Consider the following 15,002-nt stretch of genomic DNA (forward strand, 5'->3'; position numbering starts at 1 on the left):
TGCTCACAATTATTACCCCTGCCATGGATCACTGGCAGCACAATGGCCCTTTATACTTCCTCAACTCCCTGGGGAACATACAATCCATTGCAGCCTTTATAACCACATAGGATTAAAGCATTCACATTATAACCTCTATCCTACCAGGTCCCTAATTTCACAGCTGGGTTGACTGAGGTAAAAGTACTTTTGCTAGATCACATGCCACATTCTGCTGAACACACTATAGCGAATGCAATCAATTACAATCACAAAATGAAAGTGGCTGCAACCTACCAATAGTAGGCATATCACCAGTGGCAAAACATTTTAAAATAGCTGTGCCCTATTGAGAGTGCATGGTTCAATCACAATGGGAGACTGCACTTTGCACACAACTATGATCTTGGTTATATCACACCTAATTCACATGAAGCTAACTCCCAAGACACTTTGATTATTTACCAAATGTTTATTGCATGAACTCATTTAGAAATTAGTGTCATATAATAGATGTGTTTTCTTCTATGCTGTGCCCTGTCAGTAGAATAACTAGTATGATTGTAATAAACAGCAACAATCACAATTTTTTATCTAAATCACACATCAGTGGTAAGATCATTTTGATTTGAACAATTTCCCAACTAGACACCCAAAGTAACATACCCACCAAAATATCATGGCAATTGGTCCAGTGGTTTTTGACTTTAAGTTGTTTACACACACACACACACACACACACACACACACACACACACACACACACACACACACACACACACACACACACACACACTCACTCACATACATACACATACACACACTCACATACACACAAACAAACAAACAGACAGACAGACAGACAGACACTTTGCCATGCCTATAGCACTACATTGTACTGAACCTTATCAGTTCAGTTGTGCTAACAATGATAGACCTTGAAGGGACTGACACTTTATATACCAATTGATTGATTGATTGAATACTTATCTTTGAGACTGGTATAAATTAAATCAGGTGGTATATATTAGATACAACCCATGATTATCTGTTTAGATCTTAAAATAAGAATTCTCATCACTATCAACACACGTAGTGTATCCCCCATGTACATGGCAATTGCAGCGCAATCACAAAATAGATCTATCATGCCTCTAGCTACGTATATGGACTTTGTAAATTAAGTTTGGGGAAAGATAGCAACAGGAAATAAGATGTCTGGAGATGTTTTTTTTTAAAGAAACACCCTAAAGGTGTCCAATTTCATGTTAATATACATAAACCATTTTCTCTATCAGGTGACATTTCTTAGTGACATCTTATTTGAAAATTTATGAAAAAAACATGGAAAGCTACACTAGCTGTAATTGGAATATTTATTTGAAAATAACTTTTTGTTGGATAAAATAATATCCATGCACGAGCCATTTAGAATAAAAAATATGGAATATATACTCTGGTCGTTCTACGTCACGACAATGTACCTCTACATCACTGATTCTGCTGTGTTTGAAATATGAGTCAAAACGTTCAAAATTACCATTACTTTCTCCGATTTTTCTTTGATATTACTGGTGTTGGTAGAATTATGTTATTCTCCAATATTTTACTTCATTCAACTGGAAAATACTTGTGACCTAAGGGGTTGTCACTATGAGTTGCTAGACGAGTACTGACAAAGACCCCTTAGGTCACTCGTATTTTCCTTGGCTGAATGAAGAAAAACATTGGGGAATAACATCTAATTATCATACACACTAAAAACATATAGTATTGAATCACCTGTGGATGTAATATTATTTTCTTGTACTAAGTTGTATCTGTATACATGATATAGTGCAATAGATCAAATTGATTTTTTTAGTCTGCGGATAAAAACCTGCCACCCTCATCGGCAATCACGACTTCAACATATTACTTCACTAACTGTACTTTTCGATAATATCGACCATTGGTTAACATGTACAATGTCTAATTATCAGTAATGTAACAATTTTTAGTGAATATATTGTTGGTTGTCTGATCAGAAAATAATACTACAGTTACAACTAGTACAATTATGACGTGGTAACAGATTCAAAACCCAGCTTTCACTCAAGATTCAAACTTACCACTACACTACCTATGGATAATATTGACCACTAATTAAGAGATTCAATGTTTTTTTATAATTAAGTACTTGATCATTTTTTAGTGAATACATTATTCATTACTTGATGAAAAAAATATTTCAGTTACAGTTACAGTTAGTGCAGCTAGTGCAAGAAAACAAACTCTTCTTTTTTTTTCCTTTTAACCCACGAGAAGAACTTTACTTTCATCAATGATTTATTCGTAAGTATATTTTTCATACATTGTATAGTAAGATGTGCTTTCATGTGTCTGTGCCTTTATATAAACTATCATCAAACAGACGTGCAACACCTTCAGAAAAAAACTTGTAAAACATGTTTTCTAAAACCTTGTAACTTAACAGTGCCACTTATATAGGTGTAATTCACAAGTGCTGTGACTCGTCTGTGAATACATTATCACTTCTTCTATTAAAGGGCATTGACTTTACAAGGAAATTAGATGTAAAGGCAAAGGTCAGTTTTAGATTAAAAGTGTGTGAAAAACTGTTGCCTGGCAGAGCTATAGAAACAGTTATTCAAGAACAAAAGATTAAACCTATGTAATTGGCACAACTCCACTGGTAAATTAAAACTAAATACTAATGTGAGAGAGAGAGAGAGAAAAAAAAAATCCAATAGGAGAACCTTAGATTGAAGCCCTTGCCTTTATAAGAACCCATTTGTTCTCCGCAGAACAACAAGTCTTTAAGGGCCATATTTGCCATCCCAGGTTTTTGCATTAATGTTATCTATCACAGTTTTTCATAGCTAAATTTAAACCCAACTACACAGTTTTTCATAGCTAAATTTTAACCTAACTACACACTGTTTTTCATAGCTACATTTTAACCCAAGTACACACTGTTTTTCATAGCTACATTTTAACCCAACTACACACTTTTTCATAGCTAAATTTTAACCCAAGTACACAATGTTTTTCATAGCTACATATTTTTAACCCAAGTACACACTGTTTTTCATAGCTACATTTTAACCCAACTACAAACTGTTTTTCATAGCTACATTTTAACCCAACTACAAACTGTTTTTCATACCTACATTTCAACCCAACTACACACTGTACTTTTCAATACAGTGGTTTTGTTAAGGATGGTAAGCAAATAAAACTGCATAATCATTCAGCAAATATCTAGCATGGATCAGCATATGGGTAAATATTTTTAAAAACTGTACAGTTGTGCTACAATGCCACTGGCATCTTTTTTTAATTATGTCCCCCAAAAAATTACGATGACCCAGAAAAATGAAAGTCTTGGGACACTATGTCCAACTCTTTCAAAAGGCTGGCTGCAATACTGTTGTATGGTTCAAGCCTCACCTCTGTCATTTCTACTGTTCCCAAATAACTAAAGTCCTTGGGTGACATTTGTACCATGACTACCATATTAACCCAGCTGTACAATGTTGACTGTTGACATAGCAACCAAGAGGTCGCTGGAGAGAGAATTTAATTGTCAAGCTTCATGGATCGTGTGCTTCCCAGTGATTGAGGAAGTATAAAGGGTCATAATAGGTATGTGCTCGTGGTAACGATAACAGTACACCTAGAACTTGGCTTAAACACAAATTGACAAAATGACCACTAGAGGGCGCCATATATAATTACCTCTTGCAAGAATGGATTCTCCACTTCAAGGTATTTTGACACTACGTAGAGACAGAAGAGATGTCTGTCAATTCCTTTACCAGTCATTGCATCACGGTAACCACTGACATGTATATCACAGGCCTTCCTTAGCAACGCTATCCTTTCTTTATTCTTGAAAAAAAAATAAAAAAATACATCCACGTTTTTGTAAAGATAAAAGGATAGAGTTTATATTATTGCTTTGCGTACAAAAAGCCTTTTATCATTTCTATACCAAACTAGGGATACTTAATCCTTTACAATACCATGTACTGTATGGCAATATAGGCCCCCTAGGCCTCATAATTTTCGTATTGTCCCAAAACAATACATTCCAACATTTCAATTCTTCTTGAAGATAAGGTCATTAGTATTTTGTGTGTGTGTTTGTCCAATCAATGCAGTCTGCAGATCTAGGGGGGGGGGGGGGGGGGGGGGACATAAAAATAACCCTCCCTACTTCAGTGAAGACAACTACACAGCCAATCATGAACAAGGAAATGACACCTGCCCCACATACACACTTGCTGTAAAGTACTCAATAAAAAGAAAAAATGAACAGTAACTGTCATAAATAGTAGACTGAGTGACAGGTTTGTTGAGAATACTTAAAAAAAACATGGTACTACCTTAGGTGGAGGAAAGACAAAACTTACAATCAAATTACAGTTTCTTAAGTGGAGGAAAGAAAGAAATAACTTACGGTCACATCTGGATTGTCCATGGATCTGACAAATTCACATGATTCCACAGTGCATGGTCTGACAGTCTCTGTACGACCTTCACGGAATGCACGGGTCATGGACGCTTCATAGGTCAGACTAAACTTGCCTGCATCCTGCAACAATGTAACATAGATATGGCCATAAACATGTTGATGAAGAATGGCTTTAAACTGGGCTAGCATCTTGATAGTAACAGACTAGATCAGTGCTAAACACACTGAACAGTACTACAGATCAAGAATGGATTGAAACTGGGCTAGCACCTTCATAGTAACAGACTAGCTCAGTGCAAAACACACTGAACAGTACTACAGATCAAGAATGACTTGAAACTGGGCTAGCACCTTGATAGTAACAGACTAGCTCAGTGCTAAACACACTGAACAGTACACATCAAGAATGGATTTAAACTGGGCTAGCACCTTGATAGTAACAGACTAGCTAAGTGCTAAACACACTGAACAGTACACATCAAGAATGGATTTAAACTGGGCTAGCACCTTGATAGTAACAGACTAGCTCAGTGCTAAACACACTGAACAGTACACATCAAGAATGGATTTAAACTGGGCTAGCACCTTGATAGTAACAGACTAGCTAAGTGCTAAACACACTGAACAGTACACATCAAGAATGGATTTAAACTGGGCTAGCACCTTGATAGTAACAGACTAGCTCAGTGCTAAACACACTGAACAGTACTACAGATCAAGAATGACTTGAAACTGGGCTAGCACCTTGATAGTAACAGACTAGCTCAGTGCTAAACACACTGAACAGTACTACAGATCAAGAATGACTTGAAACTGGGCTAGCACCTTGATAGTAACAGACTAGCTCAGTGCTAAACACACTGAACAGTACTACAGATCAAGAATGACTTGAAACTGGGCTAGCACCTTGATAGTAACAGACCAGCTCAGTGCTAAACACACTGAACAGTACTACAGATCAAGAATGACTTGAAACTGGGCTAGCACCTTGATAGTAACAGACCAGCTCAGTGCTAAACACACTGAACAGTACTATAGATCAAGAATGGATTTAAACTGGGCTAGCACCTTGATAGTAACAGATTAGCTCAGTGCTAAACACACTGAAAAGTACTACAGATCAAGAATGACTTGAAACTGGGCTAGCACCTTGATAGTAACAGACTAGCTCAGTGCTAAACACACTGAACAGTACTACAGATCAAGAATGACTTGAAACTGGGCTAGCACCTTGATAGTAACAGACTAGTTCAATGCTAAAGACACTGAACAGTACAGATCAAGAATGACTTGAAACTGGGCTAGCACCTTGATAGTAACAGACTAGCTCAGTGCTAAACACACTGAACAGTACTACAGATCAAGAATGGATTTAAACTGGGCTAGCACCTTGATAGTAACAGACTAGCTCAGTGCTAAACACACTGAACAGTACTACAGATCAAGAATGGATTTAAACTGGGCTAGCACCTTGATAGTAACAGACTAGCTCAGTGCTAAACACACTGAACAGTACTACAGATCAAGAATGACTTGAAACTGGGCTAGCACCTTGATAGTAACAGACTAGCTCAGTGCTAAACACACTGAACAGTACTACAGATCAAGAATGACTTGAAACTGGGCTAGCACCTTGATAGTAACAGACTAGCTCAGTGCAAAACACACTGAACAGTACTACACATCAACAATGACTTTAAACTGGGCTAGCACCTTGATAGTAACAGACTAGCTCAGTGCAAAACACACTGAACAGTACTACACATCAAGAATGACTTTAAACTGGGCTAGCACCTTGATAGTAACAGACTAGCTCAGTGCTAAACACACTGAACAGTACTACAGATCAAGAATGACTTGAAACTGGGCTAGCACCTTGATAGTAACAGACTAGCTCAGTGCTAAACACACTGAACAGTACTACAGATCAAGAATGACTTGAAACTGGGCTAGCACCTTGATAGTAACAGACTAGCTCAGTGCTAAACACACTGAACAATAATACTGATCAAACTACTTAAAGGGGAATACCATTCCACAAAATAAATTATTTCCGTAAACTTTAGGTTCTAGAGATTCATTTCATGAGTTGACATCCTCTACAATTACTTCCGATTTAAGAAATTAACGCCTTGAGTAACGGGACTGACTAGACTGAATAGTATGAAGATAATGTAGTACGGAATACGGTCCGTCAGGAACTAGACTACTTTGCATTGACTTACCCTGAAGTATGCCAACTGCATTGCCATCTGGATAAATGCATCTGGACTGAGCTTACATTTCTTTGAAAAGCCTTTACCATAGTCATTATGTACCACAAGATGAAGATCAACATCGTCTCTAAGTTTGGTTGCTGTAGTGAAGCTGCTATTGATCACGTCCTGACACTGTAAACAAATGAAAAGTTACAACTCACCACTAGATGGCGCTATTGTCAAAGAAAAAAATAATTGCTACAAATCTTATCATGTTTTTCACTGATGATTGATGTTGTCAAATATCCTCACCAGTGTTTTTGCTTAGGTATGGCAACCCCAGTAACAAAAAGGGGTAACTCTGGTAAAACTGGTATAGTTCTCATACAGATGTAATGTAATTTTGGTGGCACCCCTGGTAAAATGACTGGGGAACTCAGGTAAGTTTTACCTACTAACTGCCCTTAAAAAAACACCGCTTACCGTCAATGTTAACTAGTCATGTAGACTAGATTACAAGAAACAAAGTTGAAGTGCAATGTTCAATTTTACCTGTTCAGAGATATCTACAGTATTTCATTCTTGCAAACCAAATCATATTTTTCTTTCGTGACACACATTGATCTTAGACAGTGCTATAAAAGGGACTGTGGTTCTTGGCAGTGTCAGTGTCTGTACATATTCTATCATACATTCTCTAAGCTAACTAGTAGTACATATTCAAGTATACCTGTTCTGAGATATCCCATTGCAATCTTCTTGGAGGTGTCAGTTGGCAGTGTCAGTGTCTGTACATATTCTATCATACATGCTCTAAGCTAACTAGCAGTACGTATTCAAGTATACCTGTTCTGAGATATCCCATTGCAATCTTCTTGGAGGTGTCAATTTCTTGTCACTGTCGCCTTTACAGTGCCCATCTTCACGATATCCGTATGTGAACAAATCATCAGCCATAGAAGTTTCCCACAAGTGAGCAGAAATAGGTGCATCTGCCCTGAAAGTATCACATTCAAATACATGATATGTAGATGGTTTGATCAAACTATCAAATGATATATATTGTTTCTGTTTTAACTTCTTTCTCTTTTTATCAAATGAACTTGTATTAATTTCCAAGGTGTCAGTCTGACACAACACACCACATAATCACAATGAGTTCTTCTTTGGTGCCACGAGCTCAACTAGTTCCTAAGAACTATTTTTGTGGCCCTAGCCAGAAATTTGTTTATAATTCTCTACATTGTTCTATTCTTATGGCACTTTTGACTTGTTAATTTTGATGTATTTGTACATTTGTAGATAAGATTAGAGTATTATGTAAGCCTTCAATTTCTGGCAATAAATTTATTTATCATTATTATTTATTAATTTGGCATAAAAAAATTGTGTAGATTTTTTATTTTATTTTATCATATATTTTTTTCATGTGTGAGTGTCTAGTTCAGGTTTTCCATTGTTTTCCAAATAGTCTCTGTGTTGTTTTAACATTTCTTCTAATCAGATGTACAGACAGCCATTACAGATTGGAAGAATAGTTTTATATTGTCTTTTTAAGTTGATGTCAGTTTCCACACCCACTATTTCTTGCGAGACTTCACGATTTTCACGATTTTATTATCATTTTTCTGGAATACATAAAAAAAAAGTTTAGGATCGGCGTGAAAAACTAGGTGGGGTTGGGTAACCGGAACCAAACAACTTTTTTTTATTTGGCCTTACATGTAGCTGCCTGTCAGCCTGCTTTCTCACTCTATAAATCAAGTCACACACACAATTTATGTCACATAAACTCATTCACTCCCTAATTCACAGCCCACTAAGTTATTCTGTACTGACTGACCACCAAACATTTATTACGAACTACTCAATCACTCACTCACTCACTCGTTCACTCTCCTATCCATAACCCACCCACCCACCCACCCTCACTCACCCATTCACTCGCTCTCCCACCCATAACCCACCATCACTGACTGACTGACTGACTGACTGACTGACTCCCTCACTCACTCAACAACTCACCCATCCACCCATCAACCCACCCATCCACTAACTCAATCACTCACTCCTTCATTCATTCACTCATTCTCCTACCCATACATGTAATCCACCCACCCTCCCTCACTCACTCACTCTCATTCACTCACTCACTCACCCACCCATAACCCACCCTCGCTCCCTCACTCACTCACTCTCATTCACTCACTCACTCACCCACCCATAACCCACCCACCCACCCTTGCTCCCTCCCTCACTCACTCATTCATTCACTCACTCACTCCTTCCCTCCCCCCTCCCTCCCTCACTCACTCACTCAATCACTCACTCACTCTCATTCACTCACTCACTCACCCACCCATAACCCACCCTCACTCACTCACTCACTCACTAACTCACTCACTCACTCACTCACTCAGTTTGATGTCTTACCATGCATGTTCAGCATTAAATCCCATCTTGCCGTTCTTGAAGACAACCAGTGTAATAGATTTATCAAACCATCTATTGTAGCCACAGCCAGCCAGTAGAGACTTAGCATAGTTATCTAATTTACTGCTATCATCCTATTAATACAAAGTACAATTGTAAGACTCTTATCGTAGAACTTTTTACAACTGTAGACATCAAAGCATTAATGAACAGAACCTGTTAGTAAACAAATGAGTTCTGTTCGTCAATGCTTGATTGTCACTGGTTGTACAGTATAGATGATGGTGTTTCACTGATGTCACATGACATTTTGTACAGCATGTCAGGGAAACAAGCCATATTAGTATATGCAATAATTCATATTTTGTCATGAAAATCTCAGAGAGGGGGAGGGGGGGGGGAGGAAGGAGGAGGGTAATTCTACTCACAGGATCATATGTTGGTTCACTATCATCCAGAGTTAAGAATAAAGCTGCCTTTTCGATAGCATCCAATGATGTTTTGTTGACACCAGATCTGAAGTACAACTGACGTGCCTGGGCCCATGGTATTCTAATAAATCAAAAGAAAGTAAACATCAACACTGCATAAAAATGATATTTTGTTTACACCAAATCTGAAGTACAACAGGGTGAAAGCTAGTCAGCAGTTTGCCCTTTAAGACAATTTGACACGCCACTGACACACACAATTTCTAATGACACACCAAAATTTGGTGTTCCCCTCTCTCTTACTATGTGGTGACCAGTGTACCCGCTAAGCCAATTTGATGCGCCACTTATGCACACAATTTCTAGTGACACACCAAAATTTGGTGTTCCCCTATCTCTTACTATGTGGTGACCAGTGTACCCTCTAAGCCAATTTGATGCGCCACTTATGAACACAATTTCTAGTGACACACCAAAATTTGGTGTTCCCCTATCTCTTACTATGTGGTGACCAGTGTACCCTCTAAGCCAATTTGATGCGCCACTTATGAACACAATTTCTAGTGATGCACCAAAATTTGGTGTTCCCCTATCTCTTACTATGTGGTGACCAGTGTACCCTTTAAGCCAATTTGATGTACCACTGACACACACAATTTCTAGTGACACACCAAAATTTGGTGTTCCCCTATCTCTTACTATGTGGTGACCAGTGTACCCTCTAAGCCAATTTGACGTGCCACTTATGCACACAACTTCTAGTGACACACCAAAATTTGGTGTTCCCCCTATCTCTTACTATGTGATGAATCACAAGAAATGCTAGACAGGTTTTCTTCTTTTGACTCACAACAACGAAGTTGGCAATCATTAGAGGGCACACAGCTAGTCAGAATATTTGGAACCCCTCTGAGTTCACCTTTCTTGAGACCATCCACTTCTCATTTGTGCTTTTATGAATTGTTATATAAATAAATCCAAAAACATCAAAGTTCTTTGCTGTATTTGTTCACCAAAGAAGTGAAAATAGTCGTACCTTTCACCGCCAGTGAGGGCAGCAAGTTTCTCTTCACCAAATAATGGTTCTGACTCATCATCAATAATCTTCTGGAATTGTCTACAACATAGGAAAGCAAAGAAACATGAATTTTTAATCTTTGCTTCTACTTTGTTTAAGAAAACTCTAACCTATTTTCCAGCTGAATGAAGTAAAATATTGGGAAATAATATAATTATACTTCATCAAGAATAGTTCATGAAAAATAAGAAAAAACAAGTGGTGATTTAGAATGTTTTGACTCATATTTCTAACACTGCAAACCAGTGACAAAGACACAGTTTGTTGTGCATGATGTAGACCGACCAGGGTAAGTAATTCATATTTTCTGTTCAAAGACTATAACTTGGCTTGAGTAATGTAGAAGTGTTATACGATTTATTCTTCACTACACAATTTATACATACTTCATATCACAAACTGATACTAATAATAATTAAAGTAAAAATAAATTATCTTTTATTTATACTGGATAGTTCTTTAAGCATATAAACAATAAGTCCAGTGAAGGTCAGCCCTCATGGATTCAGTGTTAATGCAGGAGGAAACCGGAGTACCCGGGGAAAACCTTGTTGTTCAGTAGAGTCAAACTGAACGACACTCTTCTTACTTACAGCATGGTGAATTTTAATCAAACCCTGAATGGGGTTCGAAACCCGACTGCAGTGGTAAGAGGCAAGTGGTTTAACCACTCGACCACAGACAACCCTAAACAGTGCATGGTAAGAGGCAAGTGGTTTAACCCCTCGACCACAGACAACCCTAAACAGTGGTAAGAGGCAAGTGGTTTAACCACTCGACCACAGACAACCCTAAACAGTGGTAAGAGGCAAGTAGTTTAACCACTCAGCCACAGACAACCCTAAACAGTGGTAAGAGGCAAGTGGTTTAACCCCTCGACCACAGACAACCCTAAACAGTGGTAAGAGGCAAGTAGTTTAACCACTCAGCCACAGACAACCCTAAACAGTGGTAAGAGGTACGTGGTTTAACCACTCAACCATACACAACCCTAAACAGTGGTAAGAGGCAAGTGGTTTAACCACTCAGCCACAGACAACCCTAAACAGTGGTAAGAGGCAAGTGGTTTAACCACTCGACCACAGACAACCTTAAACAGTGGTAAGAGGCAAGTGGTTTAACCACTCGACCACAGACAACCCTAAACAATGGTAAGAGGCAAGTGGTTTAACCACTCGACCACAGACAACCTTAAGTTTAATAATACCATATTACATGTACTCACTTCTCCAGTTCACATGGCTTCAACAATTTATTACTGTCATGATGCTGTATGTATAGTTTAAAGAAACGGCCTTGATGATAAACAACGATGTGGTTACTAGATTTAACATGGACAAGTTTGTCTGAGTCAAGTCCTGGTATACGAGTAGTGTTAAACATCCGTTCATACTGCCATGAACACATGGGTACAATTCCATTGAATGTACGCTGTTGATAAATTACAGAAAAAGTAAATATTGAGATGTTATTCCACAATAGTTTTCTTCATTAAGCCAAGGATAATGTGAGTGACGTCATCTATTAAAGGGTCCCTTGTCACTATGAGTCACTAAATGAGTAGTGACAACCCTTAGGTCATGAGTATATTCCGGCTGAATGAAGAAAAATATTGCAGAATAACATAATTATACCAGCGCCAGCAATATCAAAGAAAAATCGGGGAAAGTAATTTGGCTCTGCAATTTTGAAAGTTTTAACCCGTCCATATTTCGAACACAGCAGAACCAATGACGTAGACACACAATGTTGTGACAAAGTACGACCAGTGTATATATATTCCATATTTTTTGTTTAACTTGCATAATGCATCGTATAAGACATTGAATTTACTTATGAGACTGGTTGTAATATGGCCAATTTGCTGATCCCCACTAGTAGTAAGTAACTTATCATTTACTGTGACTTTGTAAGTAATGGGTCATTTTTATTGCACACACACACACACACACACACACACACACACACACACACACACACACACATACATACATACATACATACATACATACATACACACACATGTGCGTGCGCATACACACATACCTCTCCATCTGTCTCTATCTCTCCCCTACATACACCAACACACACATACCTCTCCATCTGTCCGTCTCTATTTAGTATTTCTCCCCTACACGTACACGCACACACAAACACACACATACATGCGCGCACACACACACACACACACACACACACACGAACGACTAAACTTCACTTTCATTTCTATAACTTAGTAATAATACATGTACTTACTGGTGTTAATTGTTGGTGTTCAATGCCCTGTCTAAACTGCAGCATAATGTGTACAACATTACCTGCCCTGGCAGCTTGAATCTTGGTTGGTCTGGTGAAAATAGCATCCTAGGAAGATACCACATAACAGGTTAAAGGGGTTCACTAATTTGACCATAGCTGCATTTCTATATACTTAGGGACACAGGAAGACATTTTCACTAAACCTGCATCATACAACCTCTCTGATATAGTTATAAACATTGGCAAATCTGACTTAGAAAAGGCCTACTGTATACTGGGGCAAGACATTCTGAGAAATAAATAAAGTTAAGAGCCCTACTCTCTCTCTAACCCTTGTCCAAACAATGTTGAAGAAAGTGTTTAAAGAGATTACGAGCTCCTAAAATTTTGCCATTTTACAGACTTCAACTATTTCCCAAGTCAAATTTTCCCACGAATTATTGAGCATGATGGATTATTTATGCTTTGACTTATTATCATATATTTGTTTACCAGCAAAATAAATGAAAACCAGTTGAAACTGTCGAGGTACACACTTACCAGGCCATAAAAGTTACTGTTCACCATGATAGGAGAGCGCCCTCGCAGGTAGACATATTCTTCCCACCAATCACTGACATAGTTGGAGGAGAAGAGCCACTTCAGGAAGAGATAACGTTGAAGTTTTCTACCGACACCATTCTGAAATTCTGACACTAATCTTTCCATGCGTTGGTATTGTTCGTCGTCAAGGAAACCCCTCACAGATCTAAGATACTGAAGATAATTATAACAGATTTATAATCAACAGAAACGACAGTACATCAAATTTTTAATTTGAATACATGTACATGATGTACATTTGTATATGATAGAAAAAAGTCCTTTTCATAACTACACAGATCTTCACAGGCAAAAGGAGAAACTGGCATTGTGTCTTCTAACATTGATAATGGTAGATTTGGTAATGTGAATATGTAGACATTACAATTACCCTTTGCATTGTGTCTACTGACTTTGCTACTGGTAGATTTGGTAATGTGAATACCCTCCCCCCCCCCCCACCCCCCCAGGTATGTAGACATTACACTTACCCTTTGCATTGTATCGTTTAAGCTTGGTAATGGTAGATTTGGTAATGCACTCTGATAACTGTACAGCATAGCTTTCTTGGAACAAAACAGCTTTACTACACCCTATCATAGAAAAAAAGTTGTAAACATCAACATTAATATTGTTTATATTGTGGTTTACATATTGTTGTTTACATGTTGTTTACATGTCCCCCTTTAATAGATTATACATATAATTTTCTCTATCATCACATCTGTTCATCAAAATCAACATGCAAATATTTCCAATGCATAAAATTTGCATATTATTTCAGCTGTTATTTGCCTTTTCAAGATCTGCCTGTCCACAGCATTTCACTCATAATTGTAGATGCTACCAAATCAGAATGGCTACAGAGTTGATTTTTTATGTCCTGCACAAGATTTGACATAAAACAAAACACAAACGCTGATAGCATGTATGCATGTAAAACAATAGGGAACTTGCAAACCCGCCATGTTGAATGTTGCATCGTGGGAAATGTGATAATAAATACTAATGAATCGGTATTGTAAACTGGGTGTGCGTCAGTAGAAATTGTGTGTGTCAGTGGTGCATCAAATTGGCTTTCACTACTACTTGTGAGTCACTATATACATGTACATGTAGTAAGTGATACGGGAACACCAAATTTTGGTGGGTCACTAGAAATTGTGTATGCCAGTGGTGTCTGAAATGGGTTTAGAGGGCACACACTGACCACCACATATTGAAACTCTATACTCTACTACTCTATAGCAGTAATACATACCATCCAGACTTTGGACTTCAATGACATCTTTCCTCTAGGTTCATAAATCCATCCATGATAGTACAGTAAATTTTTCATTGTGAATCGTAGTATTAAAATAACAGATAACCAAGCTATGGTAGAAAAGATTACTGCTGCCACATATGTGTCAGCTGGGGAATCAAAATATCCACTGTAATGTAACAAATACAATATAAATAATCAGAAGAAATCAACACATCCAATCCTATTTTGAATGTCAATATAATTTATAGGCAGTTATTAAGTTATAATAATAATAATAAAATAATACAAAATAATA

General features: G+C 37.7%; 1 protein-coding gene across 1 annotated transcript in view; it reads right to left on the bottom strand.

The window, feature by feature from the left end:
• The window catches only part of LOC144452602 (carnitine O-palmitoyltransferase 1, liver isoform-like), a 42,539-nt gene that overhangs the window by 12,783 nt on the left and 14,754 nt on the right, over window positions 1-15,002 (bottom strand). Inside the window, exons 4-15 of the mRNA XM_078143722.1 lie at window positions 14,702-14,873; window positions 13,932-14,033; window positions 13,399-13,614; window positions 12,856-12,963; window positions 11,825-12,030; window positions 10,558-10,638; window positions 9,519-9,642; window positions 9,091-9,224; window positions 7,504-7,654; window positions 6,685-6,849; window positions 4,445-4,579; window positions 3,721-3,873 (exon numbers count right to left, since the gene is read on the bottom strand). Coding sequence (XP_077999848.1) covers window positions 3,721-3,873; window positions 4,445-4,579; window positions 6,685-6,849; window positions 7,504-7,654; window positions 9,091-9,224; window positions 9,519-9,642; window positions 10,558-10,638; window positions 11,825-12,030; window positions 12,856-12,963; window positions 13,399-13,614; window positions 13,932-14,033; window positions 14,702-14,873 — 1,747 coding nt within the window. The remainder of the gene's footprint in view (window positions 1-3,720; window positions 3,874-4,444; window positions 4,580-6,684; window positions 6,850-7,503; window positions 7,655-9,090; window positions 9,225-9,518; window positions 9,643-10,557; window positions 10,639-11,824; window positions 12,031-12,855; window positions 12,964-13,398; window positions 13,615-13,931; window positions 14,034-14,701; window positions 14,874-15,002) is intronic.

Source organism: Glandiceps talaboti, chromosome 23 (assembly GCF_964340395.1).
Source record: "Glandiceps talaboti chromosome 23, keGlaTala1.1, whole genome shotgun sequence".
Classification (NCBI taxonomy): Eukaryota; Metazoa; Hemichordata; class Enteropneusta; family Spengelidae; genus Glandiceps; species Glandiceps talaboti.